The sequence below is a fragment of the Myotis myotis genome, unplaced genomic scaffold, assembly GCF_014108235.1.
Source record: "Myotis myotis isolate mMyoMyo1 unplaced genomic scaffold, mMyoMyo1.p scaffold_m19_p_11, whole genome shotgun sequence".
In the NCBI taxonomy this organism is placed as follows: domain Eukaryota; kingdom Metazoa; phylum Chordata; class Mammalia; order Chiroptera; family Vespertilionidae; genus Myotis; species Myotis myotis.
Window position 1 is genome coordinate 5,621,255 of NW_023416315.1, and position 26,889 is coordinate 5,648,143.

The following is a 26,889-nucleotide window of genomic DNA, read 5'->3' on the forward strand; positions in this document are numbered from 1 at the left end:
CCTTGAAAGCACAATTTTAAAATATAATTATCTTGATTCATTCCCATCCTGAGGAAATGTACATGTACAGCCAGTGGTTTCTCCCTGGCCCACTGACAACCTTAAGCCAAGTGGCTTCTGGTGTCCCCATTCGAAGAGGCACAATCCCTTTGTGGGAGGCCAGGCTGGAGAAAAATTTGCAAAGGAAGGGAGAGACATCAAGTAGATGTCGGCTCTTATTGCAGACAACATCAAGGCTGATTAGCTGTGTGGACCAAGTGCCCAACAGGAACCTCTCACCACTAGAAAGTCGGACATTCGGGGTGCTGGCTGCTTGCTTTTCAGCCCCGCCCCCTCTGCAGCCAGGGTGCCGGGGCGGGGGTGGGGGGTGTGCAAGTCCGCCTGTGAAGGTGCCAGGGAGGAGCGTTACCTCCATCTGCACGGTGGGAGAGTTCACTGTCATCTTATTCTTTCTCATGGACGCCCCAAAAAACTGAAGAACAGTGCAGAAGATGGGTGAAAAGCTAAAGGTTGGCAAGGAAGTTAAAGTGCTTTTGTTATATTGGATATTTAATAATCTGAGTGTATGTGGGAAGCAACATAGCATCTTGCCTTTTAGAATCAGGCCAAGGTTGGACTGTTGGCTCTGCCACGTGACCTCGGGAAAGTTACTTAACCACGCTGACCCTCAGGTTCCCTATATTCTTATATCCTTACATGTAACCCTGGGTGTCTGTGAGAATTAAATGCAATAGCACAGGTGAAGCATCTAATACAGCTCCACATCCCCCAAATCAAAAAAGTCCAACAACCAAAGCCTTTTCCTAAATCATCTGTAGGCAAAACCTGACCTGAGGCCATTTGGTCTGCTTTTTAATCCACTTATGTGATCATTTATGTTTCTCTGCAGAAATATTAATGTTTGATTATATGGAGTTGCCCTAGACCCTCCTGGAGTATTACATAATGTCTGGTATATGTACCCTCTTCACTTTGTAAATCCAAAATATGAATTTTCAAAACACACTTTGTCCGAAGAGATTATGAACCCATATGACATCCTCACTCTAGTGTTAATTTATGAATTCCCTAGGCCCACTTCATTGCATATCAAGACCACCTATGCATGGATTTCATTTATGTTAAAAGAGTTTATGTGGCCTGGCCAGTATGGCTCAGTGGTTGAGTATCCACCCATGAATCAAGAGGTCCCAGGTTTGATTCCTGGTCAGGAATCCACATGCCCGGGTTGCAGGCTCCATCCCCAGTAGGCGTGCAGGAGGTAGCAGATCAATGATTCTCTTTCACGATGTTTCTATCTCTCTAGTCCTTTCCCTTCCTCTCTCTCTAAAACCACAAAGATCTGACTGTAGAAGCTGGTGTTTGAAAGTTGTACAAATTAAAGTGAGTCCAGTGATAGGAAAATAAGTAGTTCTCCGTTCATTGCAGGCTGCTTAATTCTTTGGCATAAGTTGTTCTGAAAGTTGTTACATGTTCATTTTTAACTACATAAAGAGATGAGTTAATAATAATAAAACTTTAATTATGTTAAGGGCATACGTAACCAATTCTTTTCAATGTTTCCCAAATGCCAGTTGAGAGGATACTATTAGCAAAGCCTACCAGAGAAGTACTGGCACCATCTGGTGGTGAAACTGAAAACTGCATGTGTATATGCGCCCCCCTCAGCTGTTAGAAATCAGTTCTCAAACTGAAAGAGGTTATTGACCCACAAGACAGTGTTATTTCCTCAAGTGCTGACTTCATTCCAGACTTCTATAATCAACGCCGCAAAGTCACAATAGCAGACGGATACATTTGTCAAGTTTATGTTAAAAGAAACAAATGAAAAATGAAAAAAAGAACAATTTTATAAGAATTAAATATATACATATGGTGTCGGCCAAAATGTATACATACTTTGACTAATTCCAAGGAGTTAAATCTGAAAAAAAAAAAACATCAAGAAGATCGCCTGGTGCAGAGTAAATGTTCAAACCATGCCAGCCAGCCAAAGGAGCTCTTTAGCAGTTTGCGTGGCGATTCTTTGATTATTGCACAGTGTGAAAGTTTTCTCCTAGTCTGTTGCTTGTTTGTTTATGGACATTTATCAGGCAGGAGTCTGTTTATGCAACCAACCCTGTTATTTTTCTTTTATGGATTTTATTGTAGCCTGGCTGTTTATCTCAACATCTTACTGAACTGACCTCTTCAAGTTTCTGAGTTTATGGTCAGAATCCCAAGGTTCCTCTTTGGTCTCCCCAGACATCACTCGTGTTCCTTCCATGGATGACAATCACAGCCACTGCTTTTTCATGTTTCCCCTAACGAACGCGTTCCTTTTGTCCATAAAAGGTGGGGAGCCTTTTATCCACTCCAGTGGTTCCAACAATCCCCGCAGGCAGTGACACTGACATCATTCGCACAGTACTTTTCACTGGAATTTTTATCTTGATGTTCCACAATCACTTTATATGCCCTAAGATAGAATCATCTCTAAGGGGTATTGTTATGCTTTGTTCCTTTAACTTACAACAAACAGTATGTGTGGGATATTTTTTATGAACAAAAGATTCTAATGTCTATGGAATATGCATTCTCTAGGAGAACACACATGCTGGTAAAAGTGGGAGAATGGGAAAAGACATACTTTGCACGTTAACGTCCTTGTGCCTCTTGAAGTTTGTACTATGATGTTAAACATAAGTCTATCCTATATAATAAAAGGGACCTTCTCCTCAATCCCACCAAACCTATTCCTGACGTGGCTGGTGATGTCACTTCCACACTCAGTCTCTGCTATGCACTTGGGGGTCATCCTCTGTCCTTCAAATGCACATCAAGTACCATATGGATATGGCACCTACAATTCAACAGCAACCCTACTCATCCCTGACCCAGCCACTCATTCAACAGCCACCCTACTCACCCCTGACCCAGCCACTCATTCAACAGCCACCCTACTCACCTCTCACCCAGCCACTCATTCAACAGCAACCCTACTCATCCCTGACCCAGCCACTCATTCAACAGCCACCCTACTCACCTCTCACCCAGCCACTCATTCAACAGCAACCCTACTCATCCCTGACCCAGCCACTCATTCAACAGCAACCCTACTCACCTCTCACCCAGCCACTCATTCAACAGCAACCCTACTCATCCCTGACCCAGCCACTCATTCAACAGCAACCCTACTCATCCCTGACCAGCCACTCATTCAACAGCAACCCTACTCACCCCTGACCCAGCCATTCAACAGCCACCCTACCCCTACCAGCCTCATTCAACAGCCACCCTACTCACCCCTGACCCAGCCACTCATTCAACAGCCACCCTACTCACCTCTCACCCAGCCACTCATTCAACAGCAACCCTACTCATCCCTGACCCAGCCACTCATTCAACAGCCACCCTACTCACCTCTCACCCAGCCACTCATTCAACAGCCACCCTACTCACCTCTCACCCAGCCACTCATCAACAGCAACCCTACTCCATCCCTGACCCAGCCACTCATTCAACAGCCACCCTACTCACCTCTCACCCAGCCACTCATTCAACAGCAACCTACTACCCTACTCACCTCTCACCCAGCCCACTCATTCAACAGCAACCCTACTCATTCCTGACCCCAGCCACTCATTCAACAGCCACCCTACTCACCTCTCACCCAGCCACTCATTCAACAGCCACCCTACTCACCTCTCAACCCAGCCACTCATTCAACAGCCACCCTACTCACCTCTCACCCAGCCACTCATTCAACAGCCACCCTACTCACCTCTCACCCAGCCACTCATTCAACAGCAACAACAGCAACCCTACTCACCTCTCACCCAGCCACTCATTCAACAGCAACCCTACTCACCTCTCACCCAGCCACTCATTCAACAGCAACCCTACTCATCCCTGACCCAGCCACTCATTCAACAGCCACCCTACTCACCTCTCACCCAGCCACTCATTCAACAGCAACCCAAAGCACAGAGAGTGAGTCCAGCCCTGGGACACAGCTGAAAAGATGAAAAGATACTGTCAATAAAATACCCTCACGAAGCCCCATAGCTTGGGGTGCGGAGCAGCCACACCACACGTTTAAATAGGATTTCTTAAAAAGCGGATTCTTTAAGCCATTTGCAAGTATTTATTTAGGTAAGAGATCATAAAGCACATTTTATAATACACATAAGAAAAAACACATTCAAACGAATAAAAGATAAAATGACAGGAGGTGACAGAATTTAGTGTTTATAAATGAGGCCATCAATAACTTTAACAATTTAGAGAAGAAACTCAAAGTGTACTTAAAAGTTTGAGACCATGCTTTACAATATTTTATAACACAAAAATAAAGTGTTAGGCTTTTAAAGAAATACATTACTTAATAGTTTTTCAACAGATTTCATAACGGATTTCTAGACACTGTCATATATGACATGAAAAGTAAAAAAGTCAAGAGCTTTGGCAAGCCAAGTATTAGCCCACAGCAGCTTGTGAGGTTTGCTTTCTTATATAAAAATTCTTCAATTTACATTTGTTCTTGTTACAGGAACAGAAAGAAACTAACGTGCCAAGTATATCTGAGGAGTCTGTTAGCTATAAAGCAAAAATAATTACTTTTGAAAGCTACATTTTATGAACATGTGTACCATGCAGCATCTTCAGTAACAGCAAATGTAAACCATGTGATTATTAAGTCTTCTAAATAAACATCTTACCTTCAAATCTCACACAATATTCCCTAAGTCTGCATCTCCTGTTCGGAGAAGCCTCAGCTTAAACGAATGTCCATTTGCTCTTTGAAAAAGCCCTTACCTTCATTACTAAAAACGCTCCGTAAAGTCCCTAAGAAATGTCTTCAGTGCGAAAGTGACAAGAGACATCCAATAGAGGCCCACAACCCACAGGAAGGCGTATGAGGCTAAAGAGTGACTCTAACTCCCGAAGACCCCTCTGCGCTGAGACCCACAGCTCCAACAAGCCAACTTACAATTTCTTACTTAAAAACAAACATTTTCTCCTGAATAACTGAATAATCAGGTTTCTAGGAAATGAGGATTTTAGATTAAGATTTAGCAAAATCAACTATAATAAATTTTCCTCCAGGCAATTTATGAATGACAAATCAGTTGAAGTTTTACATACAGAAGACATAAATACTGCATAATATGTAGTGAATATTGGCACATACCCTTTTGTTTTTAAAGCATAAAATGCCATCAGCACATCTGCCGCTCTTAAGATACACGTGTGACGGAGCTCAGAGCCACCACTGAGCGGCACGGGAACTGCCCTGCTCAGGGCTTCCCGAGAGGCTTGTAGCAGGCGTCAGGCTGCCAGAGGCGAATGTCCACAAGGACTTGATTGAGCTTCTGCATCCAGAGATCCCGCTCCTCCTTGGTGTCTGCGGACAGCCAGTGCCTGCGGGAGCCAACCAGCAGCTGGTCAGAGTTCTTCTGCCCCTTCCACATTGCCCCACGCCCTTACATGGGGGGAAACCTCAACAAACCAGTAAAATGAGTTCCTCCGCACCCTCTGTAAATGGATGCTAACTGAGAGCCCCATAGGGAGATGCTTCAAGTACAATTTGTAAAATGAGAAACATTTAATTTAGATAAAAGGCCCTGTGTAGAAATAGGTAAGTGAGACAAAGGAGAATGCAGAACGATAAAATGTTTATATTTTAACAAAATGTATGATCCAAACGGTTTTAAGAAGCCACCAAGAAATGAGAGCCCTCCAGTCTCAAATGCATAACGATGGGTCTGCTCAAATGACAATCCTATATAATAACAGGCTAATATGCAAATCGACTGAACAGCGGAATGACTGGTTGCTATGACGCACACTGACCACCAGGGGGCAAACGCTCAATGCAGGAGCTGCCCCCTGGTGGTCAGTGAGCTCCCACAGGGGAAGCACCACTTAGCCAGAAGCCGGGCTCACGGCTGGCGAGCACAGCAGCAGTGGCAGGAGCCTCTCCCACCTCCGCAGCAGCAGCACTAAGGACCCCTCGGGGGATGTCCGACTGCCAGCTTAGGACCGTTCCCTGTGGAGAGCAGGCGTAAGCCAGCAGGCGGACATCGCCTGAGAGTCCTGGACTGCAAGAGGTGCAGACCAGGCTGAGGGAACCCTCCCCCCCTCAGTGCACAAATGCCATACACTGGCCCTCTAGTGATGTTATAATGAGAAAAACAAAGTAAGTACAGTCGTGGGAGTCACGTGGGATCTGGCTATTTCTACTGCAGGAGAAGGTCAAGAAGATCAAGAAGAAGTCTGGGAGGGATTGATAGTAGGTAAAGGTAAGACTATATGAAAAAGGGTTAACATAGGCTGCTGTGGTCAGGAACCACTTAGGTACTGAATTTTGGCTGGTTCCCCACTGACTGTGGACCTGGACAAATGACCGTAAACCAACTGTGCCCCCTGTCCTGTCCTGTCTTATGTTGCAGAGAAGCCCCCAAAGGAAAGGAGGGGAGGAGTTCTACAGAGTTAATCTGAAGTAATCTAGACACCAAGAATCTCCAGGGAACGGGTCCCCTCCCTGAGTCATTTTTAAGTCCCACATCAGAAACCCCTGGAGCAGCTCCATCCACTCCCATCTGCAATGCCCAGCTACAGCCTCATTAACAGACTGTGTCAAACTCGAACTTTTGTCCCTAATCACAACTGTGTACATTGAAGTTGGCTTTAGGCTTCTCTTGGGCATCCAAGCAAAAGAATCTTAGACTCTTAACAATAAGCTTCTGCACCTTATACCTAAGCTTCGGCCTAACAGAAAGTGACACTCCCAATAGTTCATTCTGTTCACCTCCAACCAGAACTTGGCAGAGCAGAATGACTGCTTTTGTAAGTCACCTGATTGATAAGGGCACTTTGGAATGGAAAGGAAGGGGTGTGTAAAGGCTCTTCAAATAATATTTGGCTTCCCAATTATACATGAACTCTTCAAACTTAACCCAAAGTATATCAGCTAACTGCCCTAAAAATGGCTACACCGTGAGAACACTGAAAGCATGATTAGCTAAGATATAACCTGAACTAGATTCGTGCACCGGTGGGGTTCCTCGGCCTGGCCTGCGCCCTTTTGCAATTCAGGACCCCTTGGGGGATATCAGAGAGCCGGTTTAGGCCCGATCCCCATAGGCCAGGCTAAGGGACCCCACTGGTGCACAACTGGGGTCAGGGAGGGACTGTGGGAGGGCTCCAGGGCATGCCCAGCCAATCTAGCCCAGTCCGGATGGGCCAGACCCCAGCAGCAAGCTAACCTACCAGTCAGAGCATCTCCCCTCTGGTGGTCCGTGTGTGTCATAGCAACTGGTCGAATGGTCAGACACTTAGCATATTAGGCTTTTATTGTATAGGATGGTAAGCTTTTCTTCACTAGACTAATTTAGTTATTAGACTGTTCACTTACATGTGTGTTTTGTGTTCTTATTAAGCCTGTACCCCCTAAAGACAGGGATGACCCTGATATTTCTTACACTGGGAAGAGCATATGGGCAGTTCGTTCCTGTGCTGGCAGAACTAGCTGCAGCCCAATACTTACTTGGTGACACAGAGTGTGTCCCTGCACTGGCTGACAAGCGTCTCTCGGTCATCTTCTCTTTGTGGTCGGACCGTAATTAATTCAAAAGTGTTGCGTCTTGCGCAAAATTCTCTGTTGGCTGGTTCTATCTGACGACTGGTACAATTGGCCAGATTTATCCTTCCTATGGGATTCTTTAAAAATAAAAATTTTTAAAAAGTATTAGCAGAAGGTAAACAAGACCATTTAAGTCAGCATTACACAGTATTTAAGTTTTTATAAATTGAAAAAGCCACATGGCTACAGTAATACTAAAGTAAATTTAATAATATTTTTGACTAAAAATGTCAATTAAAAATATTATAAAACACTTAGGAAGAAAGACAAATATATGCCTTACAGTATTTTAAGAGTGATCAAATCACAGGGAATGGATAAAATATAAAATTTCTGTGCGCGCATGCGTGCACACACACACACACACACACACACACACACACACACATATTTTGCAACCAGCACGTTTTCGATGGCCAAGAAACAGGCTCCCAGGGGAGCGGGTGGTGGAGGCCCGATAGAGCACTTACTGAAACAGCACGTCAAGGAAGGTCAGGGCCTTCTCACCGACCGGCACCCTCAGCCTTACCTTCCGTTTCTCATCATCGGGGTACGTCCAGTAGGAGATACAGTTTCCAGACAGAATACACCATCTTCGATGCCAGGCACCAAACCCACTCACATCTTCAAATATGGTCTGGAAAAGTCAGGGAGATCCTGGCTTAATCACTTGGGGACCAGTTAAATGTTAATCCCACTGGCTCAATGTCGCACTATGTTGGAATATGCCCTGCTTCACACTCTCCCTGTGTGACTTCCATCCTGTCTCATCCTTAGTGGTGAGAATCACTGGCTGCTCACACCCAGACATGTGCCCAGATTTTCAGCAGCATCTACAGGCATCAGCACTTAGAACCTCTGCGTATTAACCCCAAGTACGTACTTCTACCTGATATCGGACTTTTTAAAAGCACGGTGTCCCTGACCAAACGCTCCTTAAATAAGAGAAAAGTACTTCAAGCACTGGAGAGTAAAGTGACTTGAGGATGTCATGCCTTATCTATTGGAAAAACAATTAGACTTAATGCAAAAGACTGACATGTAATTTCTATGTGGTACAACAAAACAGGACTGGAAAAGAGGCAAACAGCCAACTAGTAACCGGGGGCTTTTCCATGGAAGAGCTTCTACATGCACAGTGTAAGTGGGAGCTGCTTCCCCCACCCCCACTGTTTCTTAGCCGTAATGGAGCCCTAATGTATGCAAGTCCTTCCTATTAATTTAAGAAAAGAATCCATTTAGACACTATTATATTAAGAAACAGAGCAAGGCAAAAACGCCCCAGCGCCCTAGTCAGGGGTGGGCAGGCTTTCTCTGTGAAGGGCAGAGAGTAGAGATTTGGATTGTGTGGCTCTTTCATAACCATTCATCTGGCTGCTGCTGCTGCAGTGCAAAGCGCTCACAGACAACATGGAGACCAATGAGCCTGAGTTCTAGTGGAACTTTATGAAAACAAACAGGGGGATACTCTGCTGGCCCTAATGTAGGTAATCCAAAGGTATCTTGGTGATTTCAAAATGCACTAAGAATGTTCCACCTTAAAGTGGTTCAACAAAGCCCTACACCAAACAACAGTGGGAGAGAGCCTCCTCCATCCACAAACTTGTGTAGTTTTACCAAAAGGTGGCTTGATTTAGCAGTGCAATCTCTGGCCCTGGAAGGAAATTACTCTGTGTGAAGAAATATCTCCATGATAGAATAAAACCTCACATTAATAGCTTAATTAATTAGCTCACACTCATTAGCTGACTCCAACCATATGCTCTCTTACCCCACCTTTTTCCTTTTCCCCAGTTTACCCTCTCTCCTGCCCAAGGCCTGGTTTCTCTAGGCAGCACCTGCACACAGCCACCCAAGGGAATAAGACAAGAATCTTATTTCAGCCTCATGGACAGAGTCAGCATGACTGACTCACTAGCGCCCTCCTGTGTTTCTGCTCACCTTTCACATCATAAAGGTAACAGAGGGGACATTAGATGGAGAAGAGTAACACAGTTGTCACTATGCTCTAGTCTAATCAGAGGAATGACAAGGGGACAGCTTTTCCTTTTTATAGCTGAGAAAACTAAGGGCCAAGGAAAGCCAATGACAACACCATCACAACGCAGACCACAGACCAGGGACCTTCGAGACATCCAGAGTGTTCGTCCCTTGCTGCTCATCAGTCTAAGACCCGTGGTCAGCAAACTGCAGCTCACGAGCCACATGCGGCTCTTTGGCACCTTGAGTGTGGTTCTTCCTAAACCTTAGGAGTGCCCTAATTAAGTTAATAACAATGTACCTACCTATATAGTTTAAGTTTAAAAAATTTGGCTCTGCTGACTAATGAGTTTGCCGACCACCGGAGACGGAGCTGGAGGAGCACCATAGAACCACTTATCAAGGCTCTTTGGATGGTCATTTCCTTCCTTCCAGCTGTCAGGAAGAGAAACTGAACACCTTAAATTTCAATTAACTTATTTTTTTTTAAATATATTTTTATTGACTTCAGAGAGTAAGGGAGAGGGAAAGAGATAGAAACATCAATGATGAGAGAATCATTAATCCACTGCCTCCTGCATGCCCCACACTGGGGATCAAGTCCACACTCCGGGCATGTGCCCAGACCCAGGCATGTACTGTGACCTCCTGATTCATAGGTCAATGCTCAACCACTGAGCCACACCTGCTGGGCCCACCTCTACTCTATAGAGGGCAGAGGTAATTAAAATGTGTTGATTAGACAGGGGACAGAAGTTATTTGGGAGAGTCCAGAGCCCTTTCTGTGAGGATAAGCCTGAAGAGATATAACAAACTAGTTAAGAGCTCAGACATTATATGAAAATGAACTAGCTGCCAGAGTCCATCAGTCACCGTCAGTAGGAGACTGGATAACGGTGTCTCTAATAAAATATGGAAATATTTACATTAAAATGTCACTAAGTAAACACTACCTTCAACACAGGGATTTATAGACAGGCTTTTCCAAGACTATCTAGTGCAGGGGTCCTCAAACTTTTTAAACAGGGGGCCAGTTCACTGTCCCTCAGACCGCTGGAGGGCCGGACTATAGTTTAAAAAAAAACTATGAACAAATTCCTATGCACACTGCACATATCTTATTTTGAAGTTAAAAATCAAAACGGGAACAAATACAGTATTTGTATTTGCATGTGGCCCGCGGGCCATAGTTTGAGGACCCCTGATCTAGTGCCACCTGCTGGATGTGCACGGGAGAAAAGCTAGCAGGGAAGCCAGGTTTACCATCCACTAGGCCACGTGGGCTTGCCGGGCACCCCAGCTCCTTTCTGCACCTTTCACAGCCACTGCAAATGCTTTGTTTCATTCAGGTTCTTGCTTCACAGAGGAAACTGAAGCTACTGGACTTTGCCTACTTCTTGCACCACACCCACCTTCGTCCACATATTCTTCACACGTACGTTTCTCTGATAACTGAAAAAATGTAATTCTGTACAAAATCAGTCCTGTGACCGTGTACTGTGGTCTGGGTCTGATTTCATCTCACTCTCATGATCTTATTTATCCCAGGAATTCTTCCTGAACTGCCTCAATCTCCATCCCTATTAAAAGCTACCCATTGTATTTGAAGACTCAAGTTGAGCCTAATAAGATGTCAACGGAATCCTTCTTTTATCCTAAAGATCCTGTCAAGTACCACACGCTTCTCACCCACCTGCAGCCAAACTGTTTCAAGGAGTTGCTCGCACTCCCATTCCTCACGTCCACTCCCTTACCGCCAGTTTATTAATGTGCACACACTCTGTGCTTTTGCCCTTGATAGCATTGCATCGTATTTACTGTCCACTTGTCCTTCTCCCAGCTAAACTAAAAGTCCCTGAGCAGAGGAACTTTCGTGGCCTAGTACATTCCCACACCAGCACAGTCACTGGCATGTAATGGACATGCAGGGAATCTTTACTGAACCAATTTACCACTGAATCACACAGGCTTTCTTGCCTACGAGAAATCCAAGTCTAACCTTCACAAAACAGAAAAAAAGAAAATACATAAAGATTACTTACTAGAAAACCTTTTTCTTCAACACTTGAATTCACTTGACATTTTATTTTTAAATAAATATGACCTTCCAAAGGAGATAAAAAGGGCACCTGCAAAGAAAGACAGTAAAGTATTTGCAAAACACTTTCAAACTGGCATTTTTCTTGATAAGTTTAATCATGAACGGAGAATATTGTGCCTTGAAAACACACTGTTTTCTAAAGCAGGAATATAAACTAAGTGGCCAAAAAGCCACTGGCTCCTCAGCAACAAGTGCTTTTGAAGAATAAGCACATCCAAATTAGAGCTGGTAAAAACAAAACCCTTAGCATGATCAAGAAAACACAGATATAAGAGAGAATACAAGTGCTTATCCATTCTCCATCAATATATTCAATAGGAGACTGGATAAACCAACTGGTACAGTAATACAACAAAATATTACTCAGAAGTAAATAACAGTGAACTGCAGATTTAAAAAGTTGATCCTCAAATTCATATGAAATTGCAAGAGGTCCCAAACAAGCAAAACAATCTTAAAAAAGAAAAAGCTGAAAGAACCACACTTCCCAATTGCAAAACTTCATCCAAAGCTACCATAACTACAACAGGGTGGTATTGGCATAAGAATAGACGTATAGACAAGAACAGAACTGAAAGTTCAGAAATAAACCCATACATCTTATAGCCAATTGATTTTCAATAGGGTACCAAAACCATTCAATAAAGAAAGAGCAATCTTTTCACAAATGGGGTTGTGAAACTGGATATCCACATGCAAAAGAATGAAGTTGGATCCCTACCTCATATCATATATCAAAAATTAACTCAAAATGAATCAATGACCTACGTATGAGAGCTACAAATAAAATCTTAAGTCTTAGAAAAAAACATAAAGGTAAATATTAAATAATCATGAATTGGAAACATTCTCAGATATGAGACCAAATGCAGGAGCAACAACAGAAAAAAAAACCACACACAGAGAGAAATTAGGCTTCATCAAAATTCAAAACTTTTCAGTATGTAGGTTCCTCAAAAAATTAAAGATAGAAATAACATATAATCGAACAATCCCACTTCTGGAAATTTATCCAAAAGAATTGAAATCGGGTCCTGAAAGGGATATTTGCACTCCCAGGTTCATTGTAGCATCTTCATAATACCCTAGAGGTGAAATCAATAGATGAACAGATACTGGAAATGTGATGCAGTCTTCTCCTTCCTCTCCATTCTGAGTATAAAAACTACTCTGAAGTTTGTCTTTTAGGCTTTAAAACTCCCCTGTGCATCTTTTCTTATGTGTCCTAACCCACAGCCCCACATAGCAGATTCATGAGGTTGACTATTGTGTCTTTTTATTGGCTGTTCCCATATCCTACTGTCAAATCATACTCAGGCATTCAATAAATGTTTGCTAAAAGAACACTGTTTGGGCAAATAAATACCCAGAGTTCTTCACTGAAAAAAAGAAAAAATAAATATGGTTTATAGATACAATGGAAATATTATTTAGCCATAAAAAAGGAAATTCTGTCAGATGCTATAATATGGATGAGCCTTGAGTACATTATGCTAAGTGAAATAAGCCAGTCACAGAAGGACAGCTACTTCTGGTTCCACGTATATACCTGGAAGTATATACCACATATATACCATGTATGTACCTGAAGTAGCCAAGCTCATAGACGCAGAAAGTAGACTAGGTGTTGCAGGGGCAATTTAAAAAACAAAACAAGCCATAAGCCAGACTTAACCTCTAGGCTAAAAGTTTGCCTGGTGTTGTGGTAGACTAAGCCCTACTATATTGGTACTGCATTAAATATAAATGGGCTAAACACCCCAATGAAAAGACAAAAGACTGTCACACCAAATAACAAAATATGACCATAAAATATGTTTATAACACAAATTTGACATATATAGTCACTGATGTATTGAGAATAAAGGAAGGAAAAAGATATAACATACAAACACTAATCATGAGAAAGCTGTTGTAGCTATTAATAGCAGATAAAATAGACTTTAAGATTATCAGAGATAAAGTGGATAATTCATCAAGATGATATAATAATCTTAAATGTTCACGGACCTAATAATGTAGCTTTAAAATACAGGAATCATAAATTGACAAAACAAGAATTAAGTGCCTAAATTGAGACTATGTTGTTCTTACTGGTTGGAATTTGGGGGAATTAATTTTTTCCCAAATAAAATCATGCTGTTTATCTAGCATGGAAAACATTCACACAATAGAGTATACAGATGTCATATATAAAGTTGTATACCTGAAATCTATGTTATTAACCAATGTTACCCCAATAAATTTACTAAAAAAATTTTAAAAGTAAACATTCACATAAATATTTGTAAATGTATCATTCTTATCAACATATTACTAGTTAGTGAAGACACTTCATGTCAAAAGTATCTTAAATTATAAAAGCTACTTAGTATATGTAAGAATTTTAAAAGATTTAGAATTTAAAGATTACAACAAACATGAGAAATTCAATTGGAGAGGTTGAGTCATTAGAGTAAAATGGTTAACATACATATATTTATTGACATTGACTTCTGGTCAAGAAAGAATGATGTTAATGTCTGTCATTCCTGCTATCCAGTGAAAAAGAATGATCTCCTAGTTGGAATAATCTTAGTTCAGTCTAAATAATTTTTTAAATAAGAGAGTGGAAGGGGAGGGGAGAGACAGAGAGAGAAACATCAATGTGAGAGAGACAAGGGATCAAGCCTGCAACCGAGGTACATGCCCTTGATTAGAATTGAACCTGGGACCCTTCACTCTGTGGGCTAATACTCTAACCACTGAGCCAAACCAACTAGGGCACAGTCTAAATTTTAAAGTTTTAATTGTAAGGTTAGTTTCCAACAATTTAATCTTCTCTTGGCCAAAAAGTATAGATTTCAATAGATTCATTCCATTAGACAAACCTCAAAGTTTCTGGATTTAATAGGGAACCATAATGTAGAATCAAAACACCACATATCTCATTATTTTATTTGTTATAAATTCCCTTGCCTTTTTCTTTTCCATATAGTCAGTTTTAAGTTCCTTAGCCTCTCAATGCTAAAAAAGAGAATTCCACTGTTTTGCAGAATGCTGCTGGTAAAAAGAATCTCAGAAAGATACAAAGAAAATGGTCCCTCTAACTCCACAACTGTGAAGTACACAATGTTCTTGATTAGAAGCTTGCTCTGAACAAGCGAACTGAGAATGTTCACAAACGAGTCGATGTTACTACCCCGTTGAGTTTGGAGAGAGATGAAAATGTATGAGCCTATTCTGTTTTCTGTTCAACAAAAGGGTATTTTAAGAATACTGTTAAGAACTGTAAAATGAACTATAACCAGGACAACTGTGTAATCTTTACACACTGGGATATTTCTGAGAGAGAAAGGGATACCATTAATCATTATACCAGGCCAAAGGCATAAACCAGAACACCTCTGTGCACACCAGAACCCCAACCACTCTTCCTGTGACCTCAAAATTCTACAATGCTAATTGGTTGCCCTAAAGCCATTTAAATTGACATCCCTGTGTCCTGGAAAGCAGAAATATTTATGAGGTTTTTTTAAGTCAGAAGATGAGCTGTGGGATGCGCGTCTCTCTTTATCCAAAACATGTAATAAAACCTGAGTATTTTTTTAAAACAACAAAAAACCTATGACTATTTTGGATTGGTTATTCAAAGAAAAGAAAGTCCTTGAGAGTCTGTGACTCATTGAGATTCATAATTTGAATTCCAGGATGCCAGACTTTACATCAGGTATCTGTAACCTCAAATAAGAAGGTAATCTCCTGCTAGTGGTGCCCTAAATCTCTAGAGCAAACAGTCTGGATTAACCTCAAAGGTCACTCTATTCCGAAGGGATCTCAGAGATAGCTGTTGTATTATTGGTCAAGGCGCCAGTAAAATAGGCCAACCCTCCCTTGTACCGATAGTATCTGGTAAGATATGGGACACTTGTTTACTCTCTCAAAGTTAATTAAATAGAGTAATTATATGAGTATAAAAGGTCTTCCATTTTCCCCACCAATTTAAAGAACACCTAAACATAACTATTTTAAATATTCTTTTATATCAACTACAAACAATTGGAACAACTATCTGCTTTCTCCTGGCACTCACTAAAGTACATTTGGGACAAATCTGACATCAAAATTGTGTCGTATATGAAAGAGACTTTAGAGTATTAGAGACAACCAATTAAATAAAATGATTTTGCACTCAATCACATGGTTGCCTATTTAAGTTATAAATTCAAAAGAATTAAGAGAATAGAAATATTTTGTGACATTTTGAATTAAAATGGCAGACAAAAAAATTTCAAAAAGCAAACATTCTATATTTAACGTGTTACTGAAATCCCTCCATTTTAGAGATTAATGAAATCGCTTACACATGTAGAAATTGGCTTTGTGACAGACAACAGCGAGTAAGGAATACAGTTCACAGAATCCCAGTTCTTACGGTTAATCTGCAAATCTTGTTCTAACAATAAATAAAATAAACTAATACTGTCCAGCATTTTATAAATTAACATTTCTAAATACGAATTGCTTGCAATTGAACTTCAAAAGGATATTAAAAATCCTTTTAAAAATCTAAAATATATGATTATTCTTAGTATGATTTTAATGTTAAATTCATTTTAATTTAAAAATTAAAAACAAAATATCATCTACATGGCAATATGCCTATAGCCAATTGTGACCAAATAAGTTTTCTACTTAAAGCATCACCAATAGCTCTTTCAATATATGGGAGGTAAACAATCTTAAATAAATTTAATTTGTTATTTTAGTACCCAGAAAATCAACATTGAAGTGACTACAGAATCTGAACAATTAAAACATGAAAAAAGAAATAGGAGGAAAGCCAACACCAAATATGCATGAAAAAAAAGAGAGCAAAGTAAAGATGCCCAACTGCAAGAGACTAAAGAAAGAATGTATATAATGTCCTTAATTATTCAAAATAACCAAGAAGGCACAAGAGTGGTTAGTGAAACAAATACATATAGGCCAAAACTTAAGGATTGATTTTTTAGCTTGTTAGTTTCAAGCAAAGAAAAAATTGCAACCTTTTCCTGGAACAAATAGCCCAGTAGCTCTCGCTCTTTTACATCATAATTTATCTAAAACAAACAAAATAAAAGACAAAGAGAGAAAAAAAATCCAGGATCACTCAATTTGTTAAGCTAGCTGAATTGCTAAGTAAAAAGGTACAGGAATCTTTTAAATTAACATGTTAAAAAATACACTTATGCATTAACAATAATCAAAATTTCAAATATAGTCTATCAACTACAAGAAAGATTTCATGGAATTCTAAAGCTATGAGAAATGAAGTGCCTTTGCTCAATGTTAAAGAGGAAATCCCTGGCAGGGCCAACACTAACTAGGCCTCCTAATGTGTAATACTTCATCTCTACATTCTAACTACAAAAATCTCTTATAATATTTAAAAATTCCCCTGTATTATGAAGCAGGGGTCAACCCAAGAATTAAAGTTTGCTTCTAGTTCTCTCATTCCTTAAAATGGTCTTGTTAGTTATTAAAAGTTTAATTATATCACAGTATGGTGAGAAGCACTCAGTGATATTACACAGATCTGAATGCTGATGCTTTAAACCTGGGAGGGAAAGTATGGGAAGGAAATGCTTTAGATTCATGGATACTTGTCTAAGAAATTAACCTATCTTTCCCTATCTTGTCAAAACTAAAACTACTATTCATTTCGAAATATGGGTTCCAATGGGCAAGTGACTATGTTTAAACCTGTAAGCTTAACATCTAAGAGCAAAAAGTAATACTTCCAGTTAATAAAAATAGTCATGGAACCCTAGCTGGTTAGGCTCAGTGGATAGAGTGTTGGCCTGCGGACCGAAGGGTCCCAGGTTCCATTCCAGTCAAGGGCACATGCCTGGGTTGTGGACTCAATCCTCAGTAGGGGGCGTGCAGGAGGCAGCCGATCAATGATTTTCTCTCATCATTGATGTTTCTCTCTCTCTCTCTCTCTCTCTCTCTCTCTCTCTCTTTCTCTCCTCCCTCTCCCTTCCTCTCTGAAATAAAGATATATTTTAAAAATAATAAAATAAAAATAGTCACAGGGATGTAAAGTACAGCACAGGGAATATTGTAATATTGTAATAACTATGTATGGCTTCAGATGGGTGCTGGACTTATCAGGGATCACTTCATTAGGTATATAAATGTCTAATTGCTATGTTGTACACCTGAAACTAACATAATATTGTACATCAACTGTAACTGAAAAATAAATTTTTTAAAAAGTAATACTTCTTTAATCAGAACTGACATTTAGAATAAATCAGCATGCAGTACTTTCAGGATTTAACTGTTAAGATACAAGGGAGAAATATTTCCAACATCAAAAAATATATCGTGTAGGTACAAGAATGCCTCATTAAAATGTACAATTCTAAGAACATACATTTTCAGTCAAAGATTTTAATAGTTGAAAGTACTGGGGCATTTCCACTGACCTAATTTTTCTAAAAACAAATAAATAAATTCAGGTTACCTTGTCCAGAGCAAACTTAGTGTTTCCTACTGAAGACAAAGACAGCGTGTAAGATCCAACAAGGATAAAGTTGCTGGTGCGCACAGCATGGAGACCGCCCGGGCTGGCCATCACTGGAGAGAAAGGGGCTGGGGCTTAATTCGGAGTGACTTCCCTAAGTGTAAATCACTCCTCACCTCACCCCAACAGAATGACATTAACCTGCCACAGAGAAAACTGCATTTTACTCCATCTCCAAACAGGAAGGGAAAATATCAAACTTGCTAGTGACAGCAAACTGTTACATATTTTATATTTAACTATAGTAGAGTTTAGGCACGTCTGAATATTTGGGACCAATAGGTTTTTAAAGATACAGAACCTCAAAATGTGCATAAAATGCATGGGAATGAGAGAGAAGACTCCATTGCCATAGTCTAGGTGGCAGCACAGACGATGCTGATGCTGCACGGTGCTTCTTAGTTACTCTGTACCAAGAAGAGACCAAAAGCCCAAAGGAGGTGAGTGAAACCAGCTCAACCCTAATCCCTGCCTAAAGCCGTTCTAGAAGGTCCTTCCTGGCTTACGAGTACCCCAGGTCCCACTGTGCTAGGAAGATGCTTTTCTGACATGATTCAATGCCAGTCATGGTTAGCAAAGCTAACATAGGTCAACTCCACAGTGCTGACAGCCAGAGCAAATCTGCAAGGAAGCATGAGCCGGGGGACGGGCATTGCTGCCGCTGCCAGGGTCACGTGACCGGCCTCATGGACACTGCTGCCAGGGCCTGAGAGATGTGTGGCATCTGACAACGGCGACTGGACAGTAATCTCACGTGGTACTAAACCACATAGAAAATGCCTTTCCAAGGAGACTATGTAAACACCCATAAACCGAGATGGCTGCACATGCGATTGTGCAATTGGTTGGCTCTCTTCCTTATTCTAGTGTTTCAAACAGTTCAAGATCCACTCACCTGAAGAATGAAGGCTGCTTTTCTAAAACAGGGTGTGAAGAAGAAACAAGTTATTTTCTTTATTAGATAAAAGATTTGAATATTAAATACAAAACTCTTTAACACTGCAAGAACATTTCAGAACACATTTTTTTCTACATAAATATGAGATTTTCCCCCCAGTAATATATTTTAAAGATTTCCAAAGTGCTAAGGGTTTAGAAATATTTACAATCATATGTGTAACATGAAGATTTCACAAGGAGGCTCAATTTTTTAAAAATTCGACTTACTGTAGTTATAGATGTGAGAAGTCGCTTTGGAGTGATAGCCTAAAAGAAAACATATCAGAATATTTTCTATTAAACATTATGATTTGGAGTTTAAAAATAACCAATCCTAAGACACTCCCACATAGAAAATAATTCTCAAGTATGAATATACTTGAGTCTTTTATTAAGGTATTACCCATACTATCACTCTTTCTCTGTTAAAGCTAAATAAATTCTTTTAAATGATGGCTTGAAAAAGAACAGAAGACAAAGAGCAGGAAGAGTGAGAAGCCAGCTAGAGTCCTGCCCCCACACCTCTCCTAAGCCCTGGTGCAGAGGACATAGAGACCAGACTCCAGGGAAGGCTGGGGAACACAAGGGGTAATACACGTAAGCTGTCAAATACCAGCGAGAACAGACCATCAAGCCGAGTGCATGAGGAGCTATACTTAGGGTTATAAGTTTATGTCAGAGTTCATACCTATGAAATGCAGTACCTGAAATCTGGGGCATAAAATTGTCCAAAAACTTGATAATCATTAAAAATTATACATATGGAAACTGGTATAGTATCTATGGTTTCTGATACAAAATGATTATTATAATTTGCTGGGTTTCTTTCATCCTCACCTTGGATTTGTATGCCTTTTTCTTCTTATCTGGCACTGAGGGATCTTTCTTTTGCACCTAATACACAAATCCAAAGCATAACTAGTTTAAATCTGTTATCTTTAAGACAACATACTAGTAGTTATTTTAGAGAGCTTTAACTGCTTACCAAGCTGTAAACTTCAATGCTGATTTCAAAGTCATTGGACACATCTTCCCTGAAAACAAAGCATTAAAACTATAACAAAAATACCAAGTTATGGCCCAGGATGATGCCACCATACTGTTAAAAGACTCAGAGCAAAAGAATTCACTGTGTTTCAACTAAAGACAATAGCTATCAACCACTTAAGAATATAAAATTGGTAAGAACAGTCAATTTTTTCAAATATTTTCTTCAGTAACTTACAACTCAAGATCTTCAATAATGGTAATTTTTTTCAAACTTAATTTTGACTTGTTTCAAAATAAGTCTGTGACACTAAATATGTTCTTTCACTGAGATTGAATATTAAGTATGTAATGAGATTTAAAACATACATAAAAAATTATGATCATTATTTTTATATGCACTTCACAGGTAATAAGCCCACCTGTGTGCTTAGGCTGTATTAACTACTGAAGGGAAAGGTGAGCCGCCAACCGCGTGATGTACTCACAGAGTGTACGTGGTGGAGAACGTCAGGGCATCGCCATTCAGGGAAGTGGTAGTGCTTGCCAGCGGGGTGGCCACCATGTTCTCGGCTCCTGCCTTCAGTATGATCAGGAAGGAGTAAGTTGCTGCATCTGCAGGAAGGAATCACATTACAGAATCAGATCAAGGAGAATTGGATTTAGGTAACGAGCATTCTGGAAGACCAGAGGAATAAAGGAATACTGCACTGACTTACATAAAATTCATTAAAAATTTTCTAAAATCAACTTTCCAGACACAAAGGTAAGACATAAGCAGATGATCATAATGCTAGAATAAGCCTCATCACGGGCTCTCCCACTATGGGAGTTACAATAACTGCATACCCCTCAAATTCTGCTGGCTTTGTGTTTTACCTAGTGACCCCTAGTTCTTGAGCTAATAGTATACAACTCAATGGTATATACCCAAGTATGCATCTGAGCATGTACTACCATATTTCAAAACTGAGATCAAAGTACTACACTTGTGAAAGTTCCTCAGAGATAAATTCTAATGAAAACATGAACTATTTCTTCACTATCTGTCATTAAATAACCACAGATTTCAAGGTACACATTAAATGACCAACAGATTTCTGCCCACAGCCCACCAAAACAGGACAACAGCAAGAATTAGAACTGAGGTCACCTCTTTCCTACCAAAATGCTCAAACCTTGAAAGGTCCCCACTCTTTACTTTCCCCGCACTTCAAATTCGCTTCTCACCTAGTCTAGGTCTCCATTCTCTCCAAGAGAATGTCTCACACAAAAATTTAAAGAAAAGTTTACTTATTCAATCTAGAGGGGCAGAGGGAATAAAAGTTCAATACAAGTATGTCCACTGTGGGGCTCTTAACTCCCCCAAATGCTATAATTTCAGAATTTATAGAACAAATTTCTATAACGAGATGAATTTCACATAGAATAAAGTAAGTAAAATGAGCCATTTTAGATGCCCTAAATACTTTCCACAATAAAATTAATGAAACTGATTGCTATGTCAGGATAACTCATCTCAGGAAAACGACGTATGTTCGAAATTATGTTTAACCAACTTGACTTTCAGTCAGAGCTTTGTCTGTTACGGTGTGGAACAGTGAGCTCCCATATGAACTGTCCTTGGTTATTTTTACACACATCTTCACAAAAGGATTTTAAGACCCAAGACACAAGCTTTGTAGCTTTGTGTATGCTCTCCAATTGTTCCCATTTGCACAATTCCAAGCTAGATGAGGTTCATAATCACACATAAGATCTAGAACGCAGGCAAATAAAAACCTCCATACCTGGTTTCTGAACTGTGCTGCAGACAAAATCTGCCTTGAGAGGCAAACGGATTTCTGACAAAGTGACTGACCCTTTGGACGGGACAAATTCACGTTGGGAGAGGAGACCAGCCTTGTTCTTCCTCTGAGGTCCTTCACTCTTCAGTTTATTCAGTTCATCAATCAAAAGTGTTCTCTTCTCAGCTATGTAAAACAATGCAAGTTAATATTTCAAATATTAAAAGTTGCAACTGTTTCTAAAAGAGGCCAATTATGTGGCAACAGTACAGAAGCCCAAAGACGAAATCAGTAACTTTCTTTACAGAAACAGGCGGTAGGTAGTTGGGAAAAAACCTTAATTGGTCATCTGTTTACCAAGTTCCAATAATTTAATGCTTCAACTATTGGTCAGTTTTCTTATGTGATATAATCTTTCCACCATTCATCACCACACATACATACACACACACACACACACACAACAAAATTCACATCCTTTTTTAGCTACAGATAGGTAGGTAGGTAGAGAGAGTGTGGGGATGTAAATACTAGTATATCCATATATTCATTCTCAGCTTTCTCTGCACAACTGCATGCCTTCAAATGCTTTCCCATTTCTTATCCTTTCATGCAAACTACATCTCATTTTGTGTGGCGGGTGTTCACAGACGTTATCCAGAACAAAAAAGTAGATGAACTGAACCAGGTTATCAGAAAAGGCCCTTTCTCCACAATTAGAGGTGTCAACCATTCGAGGTGAATTGAGTGTTTCCTGGCTGAACCTGCTGGGATTGCCTGGGTCTCACGCACTTGCGATCAGAAGCAGCCTTTCAGCCTCGGCTTCCTCCAGGGACCCCTTCCCGTGCTCCTCGTCCACACAGCAGTTCAGGGCCTGGCTGGCCTGGTAGATCACCGTTTGCTGCAGGTTGATTTCATTGTTGAGCTCCTGGTGAGACCCACGAGAAGAGAGAAAACTCACATTCTCAGTCACCACATTCACTTACTGAAACTTGGATTATAACCAATCTGATTCAATAATTTCCAAAATTTCCAGAAAGTCCAAATGTTAGTTTCACCATTCAAGTTTCTAGACTATGCACCAGGAACATTTAACATACTAAAATAATTACACTATCAACATTCTTCCTTACAAAAAGACTTTCAACTCATACTTACTAAAATTATAATTGGGGCGATGTCCAACAAAGTCACACCCTTTTTTAGCTACAGATAGATAGGTAGGTACAGAGAGTGTGTGGGGATGTGTGGGGATATAAATATATTCATATATTCATTCTCAGCATACTCTGCACAACTGCATGCCTTCAAATGCATCCCAGTTTAGCGATATAGAGATTACCTGATTCATTTTATTTAAATTACATGTATAATTTTTAAATGTTTTCCTAGAGTAAAAGAACCTTTAAGAGCAAAATAAATTGCACATTTCACCATCATCTAATTTATAGTTACACTTTAAGGATATGGAGGACAAACATGTTTAAAAATAAATATTTCAATAACATCAAACAAGCTTCCAACTTTTCTAATAAAGAGAACCTTTCTCCAATTAAACTGAACTCAAGAGCAACTGCTAAGGTCAGGGTGTCAGGCGTCAGACACTGTCCCAGGCCCTCAGGGCCCAGAGACGGAAAGGCTGGGCCTCGTGCTCAAGCTCAGTCTCGTGAAACAAACACCACACACCCCTTCCATCGAGTACACACCTGCATTTTCTGCTTGACGTTCACCTGACAAGGAAAGACGCTCTTTTCTTCAGCATTCCTTTTTCCCTCCAATTTTGAAGTAGCATCTTCCTTCTGAGCAATCTGCTTTATTGAAGGACGGTCTGTTTCTTTAAATCTCTGAGATCTGTATGCATCGATGCTTCAGGAAACAGTTACACTCTGTTAGAAATCCAGCAACACACTAGCACTATCTTTTATTCAGCATTTCAGCAGAACACTTCACCAGAATGGGAAATGCCACTGGGCAAAAGAGAAGCTGACAGAAGTTATTACGAAGTTTTTTGCAAGTTAACTATTAGTAACATAATTACAAGGACTCCAAGTTGTTGTATCAATTGAAACCATGAGCCTTAGCGAGTGAATGCCTCCCCCAAATGTTCTCACCTGTAAGGAAGGTCACGGTCTTCAGAACCAAGGCTGTCACCAGACTCGGCCCGCGGGACACGGGTTCTCTGGAACTTTCCTGGTTTGGGACTCTCATCATGTATGCTACTGCCCTTCAGTTCCAATCTAGGCGAGGAAGCGAAACTCTGCAGGGAAGCAGTGGGTATTAATAGGTTTTATGGATACCACTGATTCTAAATATTCTGAAGAACTGAATGAATTCTTCTCTATATGAGGAAAATAAGTATCACATAAGTCAACTGATTCATTGTAAAAACAAAACAAACTAAACCAAGTTCCTAAAAAAATAAATAAAAGTTGAAAGATAGCTAAAACCTACACTTATAACCCTCTTTAGAAACAGTTCTAATTGAATCAATTTCCAAACAAAGTTGCAGTTATTCATTACAGGGTGATGGCTAATAATATAGCTCGCTCTCACAAGAGCATTAAAGTCAGGTTTGCAGGCTGTCCCTGGCCCCAGAGTTCTAAATGCCCATGCACCCACCTAAACAAAAGGGGACCCCAATGCTATTTAGTTTCTTTATGTCCCGAGCCTGTCTCCTCTTTTCTTACCTCTGGACTTATCACGCCGACTGTCTGTGCCAGCGGAGCAAGCAGCGACATCGAGGAGATATTCAGGGCATCCTCCTGGTCCTCCCCGCTCTCGGCTCCCGCCTGGCCCATCTGCTCCGGGCTCCTGGCCACATCCAGCTCGCCTTCCTGCAGGACATCACTGAAGATGTCGTTAATCACTCTCGAACTATTGATGTCATCCTCGTCATCCACGCTCATCTCAATTTCACGTACCACTTCTGAAAAACATTTCAATAAAGTGAATGCTGTGATCCAGACCTTTAAAAATCAGAGGGAGAGCAGAAAAGATCTAACATTCACATGCTTAGTAATAAACAGGGGAAAGCCCTGAAGAAAAGCACCTCCTAAACAAAAAATTACAATAAAATTTACTAACATATGAAACCAAAATTATTTTCAAATTTCCAGTAATACTTTCTTACCAATAAAAGTGGAAATTATCAAAAGCTGACCCAATGCTTTGGGTGTGAGAAAGATTATTAAGTAAGAACTCAAGGTTAGAGCCAAGAGCTTCAGACGTGTAAAACATGTTCTTTCAAAGGACTCTTCTCTGGTAGGAGCTGCCCGTGGAGGCGGCAGTCACTAACAGGAAACATGAGCGTCACCGAGGGCAGGATTCACAGGTGCCTCAGGGCCACTAGCTCCTGACAGTCCATGGAAGTGCCAGGCAGTGCATGCCCCCCCAGCCCCGTGCCAGGTGAGGGTAGGCTCAACCATGTTTTCACAGCGGTCCGTACCCTAAAGATAGCTGTTTCCGTGCTCTTTCTCTGTGGAGGCTAGAGTACTTCTTCGTAGTTAAAAAAGAGAGAGAGAGAGAATTATAAAATCATAAGCCACTTAGAAATATAGAACGCTGGCCTGGCTGGCGTGGCTCAGTGGTTGAGCATGGACCTATGAACCAGGAGGTCAAGGTTCGATTCCTGGTCAGGCCACATGCCTGGATTGTGAGCTTGATCCCCAGTAGGGGCCGTGCAGGAGGCAGCTGATCAATGAGTCTCTCTCATCACCGATGTTTCTCTCTCTCTCTCCCTCTACCTTCCTCTCTGAAATCAATTTTAAAAAAACCTTTCTTAAGAAATATAGAACAGCGTATAGTGGAATATGTGCTTCTACTATATTATTTCTCATAACATGTTCAGTGCTAGTAAGAAATAAAGAATAAAAACCAACCTGTCTGCTGCTCAACCTTTGGGTCTGATGTTACTTTTAAAGACTTTTCCTCTTCTAAAAACAGTGTTATTTTCAAAGGGCTAGACTTCGTCATTTCACATTCAGTGAAACCTAAAAAAGTTTTAGGGAAAACCATATTAATATTATAAGAACCCAGAACTTTTGTTTATAGAATCTATCTTTTTTTTTTCCTGATTACAAAACTGGATTTCAGATTTAGAAATGTATAGAGAATACCCCCAAACACCTGCCCTCTCCCACCTCCCCATTTCTCTCTCCAAGAGGAAGGGACATCGATAGAACAGGTTATGTTTGCTCCTCCAGTTTCCCTCTACGGTGATCTATGTGAGCAGCCTTTTGTTTTATCAGCACGTGGACACACTCTCATGCTGTTCTGCAATTTGTTTTTCAATTTTTTAGAAAAGTGCCGATAAGAACACTTAAAAAGGGTGCAGGATGGAGGGGGTCAATGGGAGAAATAAGGACACATCGGTAATACTTTCAGCAATAAAGACATATTTAAAAAAATAAAAACAACTTAAAAAAACCAGCAACGGAAGGAAACGACCCCTTTCTATGAAAGCCCACAGCTAACACTGTCCTCTGTGAAGGACTGAAAGCTCTTCCTCCAAGATCAGGAACAAGACAAAGAAGCCACTCTCACCACTGCCAGTCAACAAAGCCTCGGGAGCCCCAGTCCAGCCGGACACAGGGTTATGGGTGAGCACAGTGACTTTAAGCTCCCGCTGCCCGCCACTCAGGCCACTGAGTGCCATTACCGCGGCCGCAACCCCCTCTGCACACAGCACGTCTCTGCACTCTGGTCCCAAGGCTCCAACCCGCCCGCACGTGCAGAGAAGCGGAGGTAAAGGGCATGCACCCCTCCCAGCTCCAGACGCGACAGTGGCAGTGCTCACACTCCCGCGAGAGGCTGCCTTCTCACTCTGGACGCGGAGCCGAGAAGCAGAGCGTGGCCAGAAGGAAAAAGTGTGGAAACGAAGGGGCGAATCGGCCTTTTCACACTAGAGCAGCGTTTCTGA

General features: G+C 40.8%; 1 protein-coding gene across 5 annotated transcripts in view; it reads right to left on the bottom strand.

Annotated features, from left to right (window-relative positions):
- Positions 1-4,103: 4,103 nt before the first annotated feature.
- The window catches only part of ANLN (anillin actin binding protein), a 37,246-nt gene continuing 14,460 nt past the window's right edge, over positions 4,104-26,889 (bottom strand). For 2 of the 5 annotated variants that reach the window (XM_036327315.1, XM_036327318.1), the window contains exons 9-25: positions 25,850-25,960; positions 24,659-24,897; positions 24,083-24,228; positions 23,678-23,837; positions 22,764-22,899; positions 21,975-22,157; positions 20,673-20,799; positions 20,183-20,231; positions 20,035-20,091; positions 19,426-19,464; positions 19,154-19,175; positions 18,199-18,311; positions 16,736-16,789; positions 11,650-11,736; positions 8,157-8,264; positions 7,532-7,704; positions 4,104-5,403 (exon numbers count right to left, since the gene is read on the bottom strand). In XM_036327315.1, coding sequence (XP_036183208.1) covers positions 5,280-5,403; positions 7,532-7,704; positions 8,157-8,264; positions 11,650-11,736; positions 16,736-16,789; positions 18,199-18,311; positions 19,154-19,175; positions 19,426-19,464; positions 20,035-20,091; positions 20,183-20,231; positions 20,673-20,799; positions 21,975-22,157; positions 22,764-22,899; positions 23,678-23,837; positions 24,083-24,228; positions 24,659-24,897; positions 25,850-25,960 — 1,928 coding nt within the window. In that variant the 3' untranslated portion in view covers positions 4,104-5,279. The other 3 variants (XM_036327317.1, XM_036327316.1, XM_036327319.1) reach the window with 2 other exon arrangements.